This window comes from Pantherophis guttatus, chromosome 8 (assembly GCF_059756535.1).
Source record: "Pantherophis guttatus breed Tessera chromosome 8, ASM5975653v1, whole genome shotgun sequence".
Lineage (NCBI taxonomy): Eukaryota > Metazoa > Chordata > Lepidosauria > Squamata > Colubridae > Pantherophis > Pantherophis guttatus.
Genome location: NC_142070.1, coordinates 9,128,676 through 9,142,806, shown reverse-complemented (window position 1 = coordinate 9,142,806; position 14,131 = coordinate 9,128,676). Strand labels below are relative to the sequence as shown.

General features: G+C 44.6%; 1 protein-coding gene across 1 annotated transcript in view; it reads right to left on the bottom strand.

Moving 5' to 3' along the window:
* The window catches only part of FRAS1 (Fraser extracellular matrix complex subunit 1), a 447,420-nt gene that overhangs the window by 284,341 nt on the left and 148,948 nt on the right, over nt 1-14,131 (bottom strand). Inside the window, exons 3-5 of the mRNA XM_060687010.2 lie at nt 6,708-6,815; nt 3,472-3,564; nt 1,207-1,366 (exon numbers count right to left, since the gene is read on the bottom strand). Of these exons, the coding sequence (XP_060542993.2) occupies nt 1,207-1,366; nt 3,472-3,564; nt 6,708-6,815 (361 nt within the window). The remainder of the gene's footprint in view (nt 1-1,206; nt 1,367-3,471; nt 3,565-6,707; nt 6,816-14,131) is intronic.

Sequence of the window (14,131 nt, the reverse complement as noted above, 5' to 3'; positions counted from 1 at the left end):
TACGTTGCTAAGTGAGACAGTTACGCGAGTTTCACCCCGTTTTATGACTTTTCTTGCCAAGGTTAAGCGAATCGAATGTCCCATGGATTTTGCCTGTCAGAAGCGCACACGACCCCAGGACTCCATCATAAATATGGGTCAGTTGCCAAGCTTCTGAATTTTGATTGCATGCCCGTGGTGAAGTTGCAACGGCCGTTAACTTTGAATGGTCACTAAGAGAACTGTTCTAAGTCAAGGACTACCTGTATATGCATATAACAAATAACTAACACGGTTAGAATTTGCAAATGCTGAGCTAGCAACACTGCTTAACTTTCCAGGTGGTAATGCAGGAGAAGGAGTGGAAGATCCTGGGGGTGGAGTTAAAAGGGGGATCAGCCTAGAATCCCTACATAGCCACAAGTAGATTAAACCAACCCTCCCTTGATTTCAGTTGACCCTTATCTAATGTTCTGTCCCCGTCCCACATGCACACACACCAACAGACGTCCAAGAGTTAAAAACCAAACCAGCCGACAAAATCCTTTTCCTTATGATAACGGAACTTGGCAGCAACCTAGTGGCTGCCTGCCAAGAGTTTATTACTCACGAAGAGATAACGTCTCTCCGCTTCTGGTACATCAAAGTAAAATGTTCAATAATTACACAGTAAATCAAGTCCAAATATAATCCAGCAAAGCCTATAGCAAAAGTCCGGCAATGCAGAATGGCGTGGAAGCTTTCAGCTTTGTTCGTCACAAGGCTTGACTGGCCACCACGCTCCTTTTTATACTCTGTGGGGTGTGGTCCAGTGACTCAGCCTAATCTTGGGCACATCTTTTCTTCTGTTGCGTGCGCTTATCTCTGTGACGCTGTCGAGGATCCAGCCAAGACTCATTACCCTCATCACTGTCCATCTGTGGCTGCGTGGACGTGCTTGGCCCCGGCCCTATCTCTTGCCCTTCGGCGGACACTGAAGGCATTGCCAAAGAGGAGGGTCCTGGAGAGGGAGGCCTTGCCAACTCCTCTCCTTCACTCTTGGAGTTCTCTCCTGCCGATGACACAGGCTCAGGTAACGGAGCCACAACATCTAACTCCAAACAGGTGCTAACAGCTAGTTGAAAAAAAATCCCTGTGCATAGGGTTTTTTAGCAATAAATCAGTTTAACTGGACCTTCAGGTGTGGACCCTGGTCTCTCAGGAACGACAGATAAAACAATTTCTCACCTCTTCTGCTTACACATTTGGGACAGCATTCTCCTGGACCAACATGTTCCACTTCGTTGTCCTCGCAAGAAAGAGCAGAGCAGCGTTGGGGGGCACAAGTGACCTCTCCGTTAGCACAAGAGCAAGTCCTGCATCCCGAACTGGCCCATTCAGCATTAGGCTTCAAGGAAAGAGCAGAAGAAAAAGAAATGAGCACGAAATGTACAGGGGGAAAAAAAGCCACATATGTTTTATTTGATGGCTGCCAAGAAAACCACATCCCACATTTGTAATGTTGGCATTTGCTGTAATCTTTCTCTTTCTTTCTTTCTTTCTTTCTTTCTTTCTTTCTTTCTTTCTTTCTTTCTTTCTTTCTTTCTTTCTTTCTTCTGTCCTTCCTTCCTATCTATCTATCTATCTATCTGGTATCTATCTTTTATCTTTACCTATCTACCTATTTCCCTACCTGTCTGCCTGCCTGCCTGCCTCCCTACCTACATCTAATCCATCCATCCATCCATCCATCCATCCATCCATCCATCCATCCATCCATCCTATGTATGTATGTATGTATGTATGTATGTATCCATCCATCCATCCATCCATCCATCCTATGTATGTATGTATGTATGTATGTATGTATGCATCCATCCATCCATCCATCCATCCATCCATCCATCCATCCATCCATCTATCTGCTATCTAACTATCTATTATCTTTACCTATCTACCTATTTCCCTGCCTTCCTGCCTCCCTCCCTCCCTACATCTAATCCATCCATCCATCCATCCATCCATCCATCCATCTATCTATCTGCTATCTAACTATCTATTATCTTTACCTATCTATCTATTTCCCTGCCTTCCTCCCTCCCTCCCTCCATCTAATCCATCCATCATTCATCCATCCATCCATCGTATGTATGTATGTATCAAATATTGTTGAATATATATATATATTATATTAATTATAATATATTAATTATAATTATAATCCATCCTATGTATGTATGTATGTATGTATCCATCCATCCATCCATCCTATGTATGTATGTATGTATGTATGTATGTATGTATCCATCCATCCATCCATCCATCCATCCATCCACCTATCTGCTATCTAACTATCTATTATCTTTACCTATCTACCTATTTCCCTGCCTTCCTGCCTCCCTCCCTCCCTACATCTAATCCATCCATCCATCCATCCATCCATCCATCCATCTATCTATCTGCTATCTAACTATCTATTATCTTTACCTATCTACCTATTTCCCTGCCTTCCTGCCTCCCTCCCTCCCTACATCTAATCCATCCATCGTCCATCCATCCATCCTATGTATGTATGTATGTATGTATGTATGTATGTATGTATGTATCCATCCATCCATCCATCCATCCTATGTATGTATGTATGTATGTATGTATGTATCCATCCATCCATCCATCCATCCATCTATCTGCTATCTAACTATCTATTATCTTTACCTATCTATTTCCCTGCCTTCCTGCCTCCCTCCCTCCCTACATCTAATCCATCCATCGTTCATCCATCCATCCATCGTATGTATGTATGTATGTATGTATGTATGTATGTATGTATGTATGTATCAAATATTGTTGAATATATATATATATATTATATTAATTATATATATTTTTCCCATGGGAAAATTGTGTAGATAATTGGCCCAGGGCAGCCCTATGGGCCAGATCTCAGCACCCTGTGGACCAGATCCATCCCCCGGGCCTTCAGATTGACAGTTTCAGTTGTCAAAGAGCCTGGTGGCGCAGTGGACTAAGTGCTGTTAAAGTAGCACTTAGTTGCCAGCTGCCTGCAATTACTGCAAGTTCGAATCTCACCGGGCTCAAGGTTGACTCAGCCTTCCATCCTTTCGAGCTAGGTAAAATGAGGACCCGGATTGTGGGGGCAATAAGTTGACTTTGTATAAAAAAGAACACCGCTTGTGGGGGTGGCAAAAGCCCTACTAAGCAGGTATATATAAAAGTATGAAGGCTATTGCTTAACGCATTGTAAGCCGCCCTGAGTCTCCGGAGAAGGGCGACATATAAATCAAACCAATAAATAAACAAACAAACAAACAAACAAACAAACAAACAAACAAACAAACATCTAATGACTATGAAAGAGCCTAGCAACCAACTTCTTCTTGCACAGAACATGGTCCCAACATGGTCCGTCATGACTTTGTTTGTGGAATCTACGCAAGTTCCCATCTGGGACACAGCAGGTTAAAGAAAACACCAGAAATGTATAGTACTTACTTCTCTGAGTTGTCCTTCGTACTCACAAAACCCTTCCGTTCGTTCAGCACACTCAGGGCAGCAAGAGTTGGGTGATATTTGAAGTATTTCCTCCTGAACAGATAAATATTGTGCAAATACCAATCACGCACTCTCGACCAGCGGTTCTTTGTGTTTGTATTGCTATTAATTTCTTTTTTGAAAAGAAATAAAGACCGATATTACTGCTCTTCAAAATGGACCCTCCTGTAGTTCCTCGCCACCTTCTGAAACTTCAACAGGTTCTATTTCTTTTATTTAAAGCAGAACAATTAAAGATGCAACGTGTAAAATCAGAAATGCCTAACGGGAAGTAGTGAAAAGCTTCTCTGGAGCCTCAAATATTCCAATTGGAAGGTAGTAAAAGGCCTGAAAGGATAAACCGTGTTTTTTTCCTGGCAATGGAAAACCAATGAAGAAAGCACCTTATTTTTACTGGAGGCTATTATCGTAGGAATATTACGGTATAAAGAAGGAGATTCTTCCTCCAGATCTAAGGTTACAACATCCTGATCCTCTACAACAGGGGTCCCCAACCCCTGGTCTGTGGCCCACAGCATGCCAGAAACCTGGTTGCACAAATAAGCAATCCCCATCCACGGGATACTGGCAGCACGTGGAACCACGCCCCTTCCCAGTCCACGGAAAAACCTCTCTCCGTGGAACCGGGCCTCGGTTCGGACTGGTTCTACAGAACCGTTAGTAAAACTGGCAGGAGGCTCCGCCCACCGACCCCGACGTCATCAGGAAGCTTCTGCGCAGAAGCAAGAGCACGCACGCGGCCCTGTTGCAAACTGGTAGTAAAGGTAAGTAGAACCCACCCCTGAACCAGTCCCTGGTGCCCAAATGGTAGTGGGCCACTGCCCTACAAGCCTGAAAAGTGGAAAAGAAGCGCAACTACATGTCACATCCAGACAGTGCACCTACCCTGTTTCCCCGAAAATAAGAGCTAACCGGAAAATAAGTCCTAGCATGATTTTTCAGGATGCTCGTAATATAAGCCCTACCCTCAAAATAAGCCCCAGTTAAGATTGTCAGCCAGGTGGATGCATTTAGTGCCGTATTTCCCCCAAAATAAGTCCTAACCAGAAAATAAGCCCTAATGCGTCTTTTGGAGTAAAAATTAATATAAGACCCGGTCTTATTTTCGGGAAAACACAGAACATGCTGGTTAATTCATACTGAACAGCTCTACCTGGAACCTTTCAGACGTGCTAGAAGGGCATGTGCCAGCATTGCCAACTAGCATGACTGATAATTTCTTTTTTAAAAAAATTTGGAGATAACTTTATGTCAAGTTTCGAGGTCGTCTCAAATAAATTGCATTTCAAACAAAGTCTTTGATGAAAAACTTCCATTTATTAAGCACGACATTCTAACTCCGACTCCATGGTAGCCAACACTGACTTCCTGACCCCAAACCCTCCTTTTCCTTTCCCCACTCCTCTGCACTCATTGGCCATCTTCCAAGTCACTCTACCCCTAATCTACTGCTCCAGCTCAAAGGAATTTCCCCCCTCCCATCCATCTCCTAGGGAATATTATCTCCAGGGAAAATAAGTAGGTGAAAAGTCAAACGTCCCTTTCCAGACGCCTCCGCTTCTCCTTCTTATGTCAGCACTAGAGTAAATGCAGCTAGAAGTGCTGACACTTTAAACCTGCACGTATCCACCGAGTGTAACAATTGCTACCTAGTAGAATGTTCCATATACCATATTCCAAAGAAAAATCTGAAGCCCACAAGCCAATCTTACTTTCTATAATACATAGAAAGTGAACTTTTGCAAAGTACAGGTATGCAAGTTGCAGGATTTCACACAGGTATGAGGCTTAGATTTATTTCAAAGAGTGCAAAATACCCTGTGGTCTGAGAACAATTAACCAGTGGAACGGCTTACTTCCAGAAGTTGTGGGTGCTCCATCATGGGAGAAGATACTGGGCAGCCATTTGTCTGGAATGGCATAGGATCTCTTGCTTGAGCAGGGGGTTGGACTAGAAGACCTCCAAGGTCCCTTCCAGCTCTTATTTTCTATTCTTTATATCACTCACGCCACTCGCGTGGAACCCCTCTCCCCCGGTCCACAAAGATGGAAACATTGGGGAACTCTGTATTATACAGCCTATCCATCACAACTCTCCAACTCTTATCCCATTAATTCCTGCGCCTAAATCAGAAGAACACTGTTTCATATGACGGATTAATGTATTTTTCAAACTATAAGACACACTTTTTTGTTTCCCAAAAGGGGGTGAAAATGTCTGTGCGTCTTATAGACCGAATATTGCTGAAGCCCTGCCCACCCACCGTCTGTTTTTTGGCCTCCGCAGGCCCCGTTTTCGGGCCTTTCTTCAGCCCATTTTTTTAGGCTTTTTCGGCCCATTTTTTAGGCTTGGGGCTAATTGGCCACTCCCCTAGCCTATTTAAGGAAGGATGACGATTGATGCAATTTGCAAGAAACAACTTCGTTCATATTCCTTCGTGTCTTGATTCCAGAACGTTTGATCGGCTCTTGCTTCTCTCTTGTCAGTTTTCCTGCAAATTGCTTCTGGGCATTCTGCCAACCACAGTAAGATTACGGTTATTTGAAATACTGTGCCTGAGAATTGAGTTATTATTCTTTGGATTCTTGTCGGCTGTTAATGAAGTTAAATTAACAGCTCTTGTTCAGAAAAGACTGATTTAAACTGTATTTGCGTTTGAAAAACTACTAAGAAAGCTCATTAGTAGTCCTTAATTAGTAAACTAAGGTTTGTACAGACTTTGTGTGTGCTGCGTTCTTTGGGGTCCGTAGCTGGGGCAGAACACCGAATTTGGAGACCGCCACCCTGGAGTTTCAATCTGGGATCTTTTCTAGCCCTCCTTGGAGGCTGAACCTGCAACCATTGGCATCTCAAGCAGAAGCTCTTCTCCTGAGCTTAGCGACAATGACTCAACCACAGAGCCTCCCACTCAGGGAAGGTATGTATTCACTTATCTTCACTACGGGTTCGCAAATGTGAGTGTGTTTGAATGCACCATCCTCCGTGCATGGGTAGGACCTTCTGCGCATGTGCAGAGTGTCAAAAACGAGACGTGATTACGTCCAGGAGGGTGGGCAGAGCCTCCCGCCGTCACCACTACCGGTTTGCCCGAACCGGATAGAACCAGATAGAATACTACCACTGCTCCCACTCATTCAGTTCCCACCCGGATGTCCCTTGTCCTGTCTTCTCTTACCTTCTCAAAGTTGCAGCGAGGGTCTCTGCACGCCACAGCTTCGCATAGGACAACGTCACCATGGCAACCACACTCTTGGCACGAGTCCGGCTTCCAAACGGTGTTATTCTGCAAACAAAACCATAATCCCCGAATTAAAATTCTAATTTTTAAAAAAAAGAAAAGAAAAAGAGTTCACAGTTTACGGGACAGCGGGAAAAGGTTCCCGATGATTTGAAAGGGGTTTTGTGCGTTACCGAGGCAGACTTGGCAACTGGGATTTGTCGACTCCGTGCTGATTAATACCCACAGCTGTAATAAGTCCAAAGCTATTCATGTCATACTTTCAAAAACATGTAATCAAAAGACTCAGGTCCGCCATGAAAAGCAATCAATTTGAGCTGCAAAGTAATTGATCCACCTAAGCTCAGTAGCTACAATCTGATTAGAGTTTCTCTTCCACGGAGTTCAGGTTTCTATAAACAGATTCAGGCTGGGACTTTAATGACTTCCAAAGGAGCATTTGATGCCTCCATTCATATTAAAATTAATGTCCTGGAAAAATTACCTGGGGTGTCAAACAGCTTCTGTGTTATGTTCTGTGTTATGCAAAGAGGGCTAAAAAGGATTAAGAGTTTGCTGGCGATAAAAGAGGAGCGGTACACAGGAAAGAAAGATCCTGGCACGCAGCGGCCAAGGGAAACAATACCTTGGAAGTTTTTTGGTTTTAAAAAAAAAAGCTAACCTAAGTAGGAAGAACCAGTATTTGGGGTGGTTGAAAATCTGTATATTTAGGAAAGGAAAAGGAAGGGGAGGGGAGGGGAGGGGAGGGGAGGAAAAGGAAGGGAATGAGGGAAGGGGAGGGGAGGAGAGGGAAGTGGAGGGAAAGGAAGGGAACGAGGGAAGGGAAGGGGAGAGCAGGAGGGGAGGGGAGGGGAAGAGAGGGAAGGGAGGGAGGAGAGGGGAAGGGATGGGAGGAGAGGAGAGAAGAGGAGGGGAGGGAGGGAAGGAGAGAGGGGAGGAAAGGATGGGGAGGAGAGGAGAGGAGAGGAAAGGGGAGGGAAGAGAAGAGAAGAGAAGGGAAGGGAAGGGGAGGGGAGGAAGGAAGGAAGGAAGGAAGGAAGGAAGGAAGGAAGGAAGGAAGGAAGGAGGGAGGGAGGGAGGGAGGGAGGGAGGGAAGGAAGGAAGGAAGGAAGGAAGGAAGGAAGGAAGGAAGGAAGGAAGGAGGGAGGGAGGGAGGGAGGGAGGGAGGGAAGGAAGGAAGGAAGGAAGGAAGGAAGGAAGGAAGGAGGGAAGGAAGGAAGGAAGGAAGGAAGGAAGGAAGGAAGGAAGGAAGGAAAAGGTTCTCAACACAAATCATGATGGGCAACACCTTTCAAAGAATGGTTTCTACAGCATCCCTCGGCCCATATAAACCATAAAACACTAGTCCATAGATGGAGGCTAAACTAAAATTGCTGGTAGAATTAGGCTGAATGATCCGAGCTACTTATACCTTGTACGGAAGATGACTAATATTTAAGACGGTCGTTCCAAAGATGCTTTTCAAAAATGGCCTTTGTTTTTTTTTCCCTTGAAGACTGAAGAAGCTTCTTGGATGAGAAGCGAAACGTCTTCAAGGGAAAAAAACAAAAACAAAGAAAAGGCCAGTAGTTTCCTTTTGAAAATGGATGATTGAGAATCTCCATAGACATTTATGCTGTATCCTAACGTGCAACCCCTAATACACCACCGTACATTTGAGAAGTATCGGGGAAGGAGTACGCCAACTGCTTCTCCTAAACGCACTTTCCTTCCCATTTCTCCTCTCGTATCTACAGCTTTCTGAATTTCTCGGCACACGGATATCTGTGCAAAACCACTTGGTATTCAACCAGGGAGCTGTTGAGCGAATGCTTAATCTGGAACAGAGAAACAGCAGATGGACAAGATTTCAGCTCACCGTTTTTCGGCTCTAAACAGCTCTTCCTACTCAGACCTTCTTGAACCTGACCAGAGTTGTTCCGAGAGCGACTTCATATCTTCAATAAAAAACTACCTGCCTGTTCCTCCCTTCCCTTGACTTCCATGTATACCTCTTAAGTGAATGGTTTGAGGAGAGAGAGGTGAGGGAGGGAGGGAGGAAGGAAGGAAGAAAAAAGAAGAGAGGGAATGAGAGAGGGGGGAGGGAGGAGGGAGGAGGAAGGAAGGAAGGAAGGAAGGAAGGAAGGAAGGAAGGAAGGAAGGAAGGAAGGAAGGGGAAAGAGGAGGGAGGGAGGAGCTGCGGAATCATCAGAGGCTTTTTTAAATTATTTTTAAAAGCATTTTTTCTACAACCTCTTCGGCCGAAAAAATACTTTTAAAAGTTTAAAAAAAAAAAAGCCTTAGATGATCGTGCAGCTCAGCTGGGATCGTCAGAGGCTTTTAAAAGCATTTTTTTTCCTACAACCTCTTCAGCCGAAGAGGTTGTATAAAAAAAAGATGCTTTTAAAAGCCTCTGACGATCCTAGCTGAGTTGCCTGATCGTCAGAGGCTTTCAAAAGCATTTTTTTTACAACCTGTTCGGCCGAAGAGGTTGTAGAAAAAATGTTTTTAAAAGAAAAAAAAAAGCCTCTGACGATGAGGCAACTCGGCTGGGATCGTCAGAGGCTTTTAAAAGCATTTTTTAACAACTTCTTTGGCCGAAGAGTTTATAGAAAAAAATGGTTTTAAAAGTTATAAAAAGAAAAAAGTTGGCCACATTACCCCACCACCACCAAGCCACGCCCACAGAACCGGTAGTAACAAATTTCACCCCTATTCTCCATCCCTACCCTAGAGTTGCTTGGCAATATGCCAATAACCCCTCTCATGTGGGACCTATTACATGTCAAAAAAGGGTTTTACAAGGCACACCCCCAACAGAGGTGGGATTCACTTCCCTTCCATACCAGTTCGCAAATGCAAGCGCGCAACCACCTTCCGCGCATGCTCGGCCTCCTGCGCATGCTATTTGCATGGGCGCGTGCCTTCCACTCATGCACACGGCCTTGAAAATGTGGCTAAATAGGACGTCATCACGTCTGGGCAGGTGGGCGGAGCCTACCTCATTCACCGCTACCAGTTTGCCCGAACCGGACAGAACCGGTTGAATCCCACCACTGACCCCCGATGGTATTATACGATCTAATCCAGCTCCATGCCCGGCATAACTTTGGGGTATATCAATATGCAGCTTTCAAAACGGGTCACCGCTTCCCGGCAGAGAACATCTCGCCCTCCCGTACCAACCTGCAGCGAATCTTAAACTTAAATACAGCCAGAGAACCACATAAATTTGCAGCCCTGGAGTTCAAGTCATAAATGTTCCCGGGGAGAGGTTTCATATATATATATATATATATAATGAAATATATATTTCATATATATCATATATATATATGTGTTTGTGTGTGTGTGTGTGTATATATATATATATATATATATATATATATATATATATATATATATATATATATATATATATATATATATATATATATATATATATATATATATATATATATATATATATATATATATATATATATATATATTTTCCAATAACATAACTAGCCTTCGGTATGGATGGAGTAGCTGCACTAACAGAGGATAAGCTGAGAAAAACTGTCTCGCTGGGTTCTGATTTACGACTCCGGTGCAAAATCAATTCGGGCCAAGTTATATATGTGTCAGGCTAACTCCCGTGCTGCGTTTAATCTGATTTCTGAGCTTTAAACAAAAGAAGGGGGAGAGAAAGACGATGGAAACACGAAAGATGTGGGACACCGTGAACGTTTTGGGCCTTGGCATATCTGCCCTCCTCATTAGAAGATTGGTATTGATTTTGTTTTAAATCCTGGGATTAAAAAAAGCCTAATTTTGGCTGTTGATGTCACTTCTGTTCTTGCTCATCCCAGCGATAAAGAAAACCTGGAACAAGGAATGAAAGGTAGTCCTCTACCTACGACTGGTTACTTAGCGAACGTTCAACGTTACACACACACACAAACACACACACACAATCATATGAACGCATTTTGGGTCCTCAGCTATTGGCCTGCATCCCATAGTCATGTGACCACAATCGGCGACATTTTTGCTGGGGGAAAAATGGATTTAATTCTGGTTTCCAACAAAAAAAAACCAAAAAACACGCCACCCCACATCAAACAATGCATTTGTTTAACGACCGCCTTGTTCACTTTATGACCTCCACAAAAAGGTCATAGTATTAATCGTGTGGTGATTTGCCTTAGGACTGCCACCAATTTACAACCAGAATTGCTGGCTCCATTACGGTCGTAAATTGAGGAAGAAAAAAGCATAATATCCATTCAGAATTCTGTGTGATTCTGTATCTTGCAGGCTGCTTCAAGATGACTGTGAAGGGAAAATCCGCTTCGAACAGAACAGAGGTGGGGAATTATAGCTCCATTATGACTTGTGGACTTCAACTCCCAGAATTCCTGAGCCAGGAATTCTGGGAGTTGAAGTCCACAAGTCATAAAGGGGCCATAGTAAGCTTGGATCAGCGCTGGCGGCTGACGTCTGGCAGGCCACACAACATCTACCGTGTTTCCCCGAAAATAAGACCCTGTCTTATAATTTTTTTTGAACCCAGAAATAAGTGCTTGGCCTTATTGCCATGTACTCAAAAGCCCAATTGGGCTTATTATCAGGGGATGTCTTATTTTGGGGGAAACAGGGTATTACAGAGGTGGTATTCACTTACCTTTGCTACCGTTTCGCAAATGTGAGTGCGCACCTTCCGCGCATGTGCAGAGCGTCAAAAACGGGACGTGATGACATCCGGGCAGGTGGGCGGAGCCTCCCTCAGCCGCCGCTACCAGTTTACCCGAACCGGATAGTACCAGTTGAATACCACCACTGATCTATTAGTACTTTAAAAGTAAAGAGGCAGGCAATTCAAAAAGACTTAAATGGCTTAAGCAGTGGGACGAAAAGAAAACTACAAGGTGGAATTTAAGCAGAGGAATGCTTCTACATCCGGATGTGAAAAATGAAAGGCAAAAGTACAGGAAATGGGAGGGCTAGCTTGGCAGCTAATGGGTATTTTAATAGACCACAAGTCAAACCGGAACCAACTCTCAGCCTTTTGAGGTTGACCAGGGGGTCTCCAAACTTGACAACTTTAAGACTTGTGGACTTCACAGTCAAACCGGAGCCAAGTGTCAGCCTTATGAGGTAGACCAAGGATCTTCAAACTTGACAATTTAAGACCTGTAGACCAGTGGTGAAATCCAAATTCTTTTACTACCGGTTCTGTGGGTGTGGTGTGGCTTGGTGGGCGTGGCAAGGGAAGGATACTGCAAAATCTCCATTCCCTCCCCACTCCTGGGGGAAGGATATTGCAAAATCTTCATTCCCTCCCCACTCCTGGGGGAAGGATATTGCAAAATCTTCATTCCCACCCCACTCCTGGGGGAAGGATATTGCAAAATCCCTCTTCCCTCCCCACTCCTGGGGGAAGGATATTGCAAAATCTTCATTCCCACCCCACTCCTGGGGGAAGGATATTGCAAAATCCCCATTCCCTCCCAACTCCTGGGGGAAGGATATTGCAAAATCTTCATTCCCACCCCACTCCTGGGGGAAGGATATTGCAAAATCCCCACTCCCTCCCCACTCCTGGGGGAAGAATATTGCAAAATCTTCATTACCACCCCACTCTGGCGCCAGCCAGAGATGGTATTTGCCGGTTCTCTGAACTACTCAAAATTTCCGCTACCGGTTCTCCAGAACCTGTCAGAACCTGCTGGATTTCACCCCTGCTGTAGACCTCAACTCCCAGAATCAAACCAGACCCGACTGTCAGCCTTATGAGGCAGACCAGGGGTCTCCAAATGTGACAAGACTTCTGGGCTTCAAATCCCAGAATTCACATGACCTCGAGGCACTGCAGCAACCGTCATAAATATGAGTCAGTTGCCAAGCATCTGAATTTTGATTGCATGAGCACGCGGGATGCTGCAACAGGGGTTACGTGTGAAAAAATGGTCCTAAGTCACTTTTTTCAGTGGCGTTGTAACTTCAAATGGTCATTCAATGAACTGTTGTAAGTCGAGGATTACCTGTATACGAGCTCTCAGCCACGAGAAGAGGCTATCATACATGATGTGTTGACTTCTGGATGTCAGAGATGCCTTAGATCAGGGGTGTCAAACTCAAGGTGCCAGGGGCCGGATCCGGCCTGTAGGGGTGCTTAGATCTGGCCCATGGGGGCTGCCCTGGAAACAGCGACGGAGTGGCCCACAGTACCTCTGCCAGTAAAAACAGAGCTCAGGAAGCCTGTGTGCAGCTCTCCCAAGGTCTGTTTTTGCTGGCTGAGGGTTGCAGGAAGCCGTTGCAGCCAGAAATGGAGCTCGGGAGCCCATTTTCACTGGCCGAGCGCTCGCGACACCAACACGAGTGACATCGAGCTGGCCACGCCCCCTTGGCCTCAATCCCGCCACCACGATCAAACATAACCCTGATGAAATCAAATTTAACACAAATTTAACAGAAGGTTGGACTAGATAACTTCTAAGATCCATTCCAACTCTCTGTGGTTCTATTATCCTACAGATTATTGGAGTCTTGCCAAAGATGCCAGATCTTGGCAGGTGCTTACATCTCTAAGCAAGACTGCACGCTCAGTTCCTCGAACGCAGATTGCCGAAGGCTCGAGAACCCTTTTCACTCGGTAAATCTACTTCCTGCAAACATAATTTTGAAGGTTCAAAGAGAGAAAAAGGGGAAAGGGAGCCTGCAAGATTGAAGTCAGCTCGGGAAAGCGAGTATTAGATTCTGGATCATCATGGGTTTCAAAGCCAAGACCCAATGCAATAAGGAATCGGGGAAAAATAAATGATTCAGGCACGTGCTTGGCCTGGGACAAGACCAAAATGCAGTAATGCTTTTGCAAGCCGCAGGCTGCTCTTCACTCACATTTTAGCACTCTCCAGGGCCTCCCAAAATTGTGCTGGAAAAACACTGAATATTGGCCATGCGATTTGGGGTTTTAAAAAAAAATGAAAATGAAAATGGTTGCGTTAAGCTTCTGCTAGGCTTAGCACACCTATTTTGGATTATGTCTCCCAAATGGTCCAATAATCATCTAAAAGAGCAAAGAGCTTTAGCTTCCTTTCTCCCCGGCGATCTCTTTCTATCAATAAGCTCAAACAAGAGCCAAGACAAGAGCCTTGGTGGCGCAGCAGACTAAAGCGCTATTAAGTAACACCAGTTGCCTGCAATTACTGCAAGTTCAAATCTCACCAGGCTCAAGGGTGACTCAGCCTTCCATCCTTCCGAGGTAGGTAAAATGAGGACCCGGTTTGTGGGGGCAATAAGCTGACTTTGTATAAAAAAGAACACCGCTGGGGGGGGGGCAAAAGCCCTACTAAGCAGGTATATACAAAAGTATGAAGGCTATTGCTTAACGCATT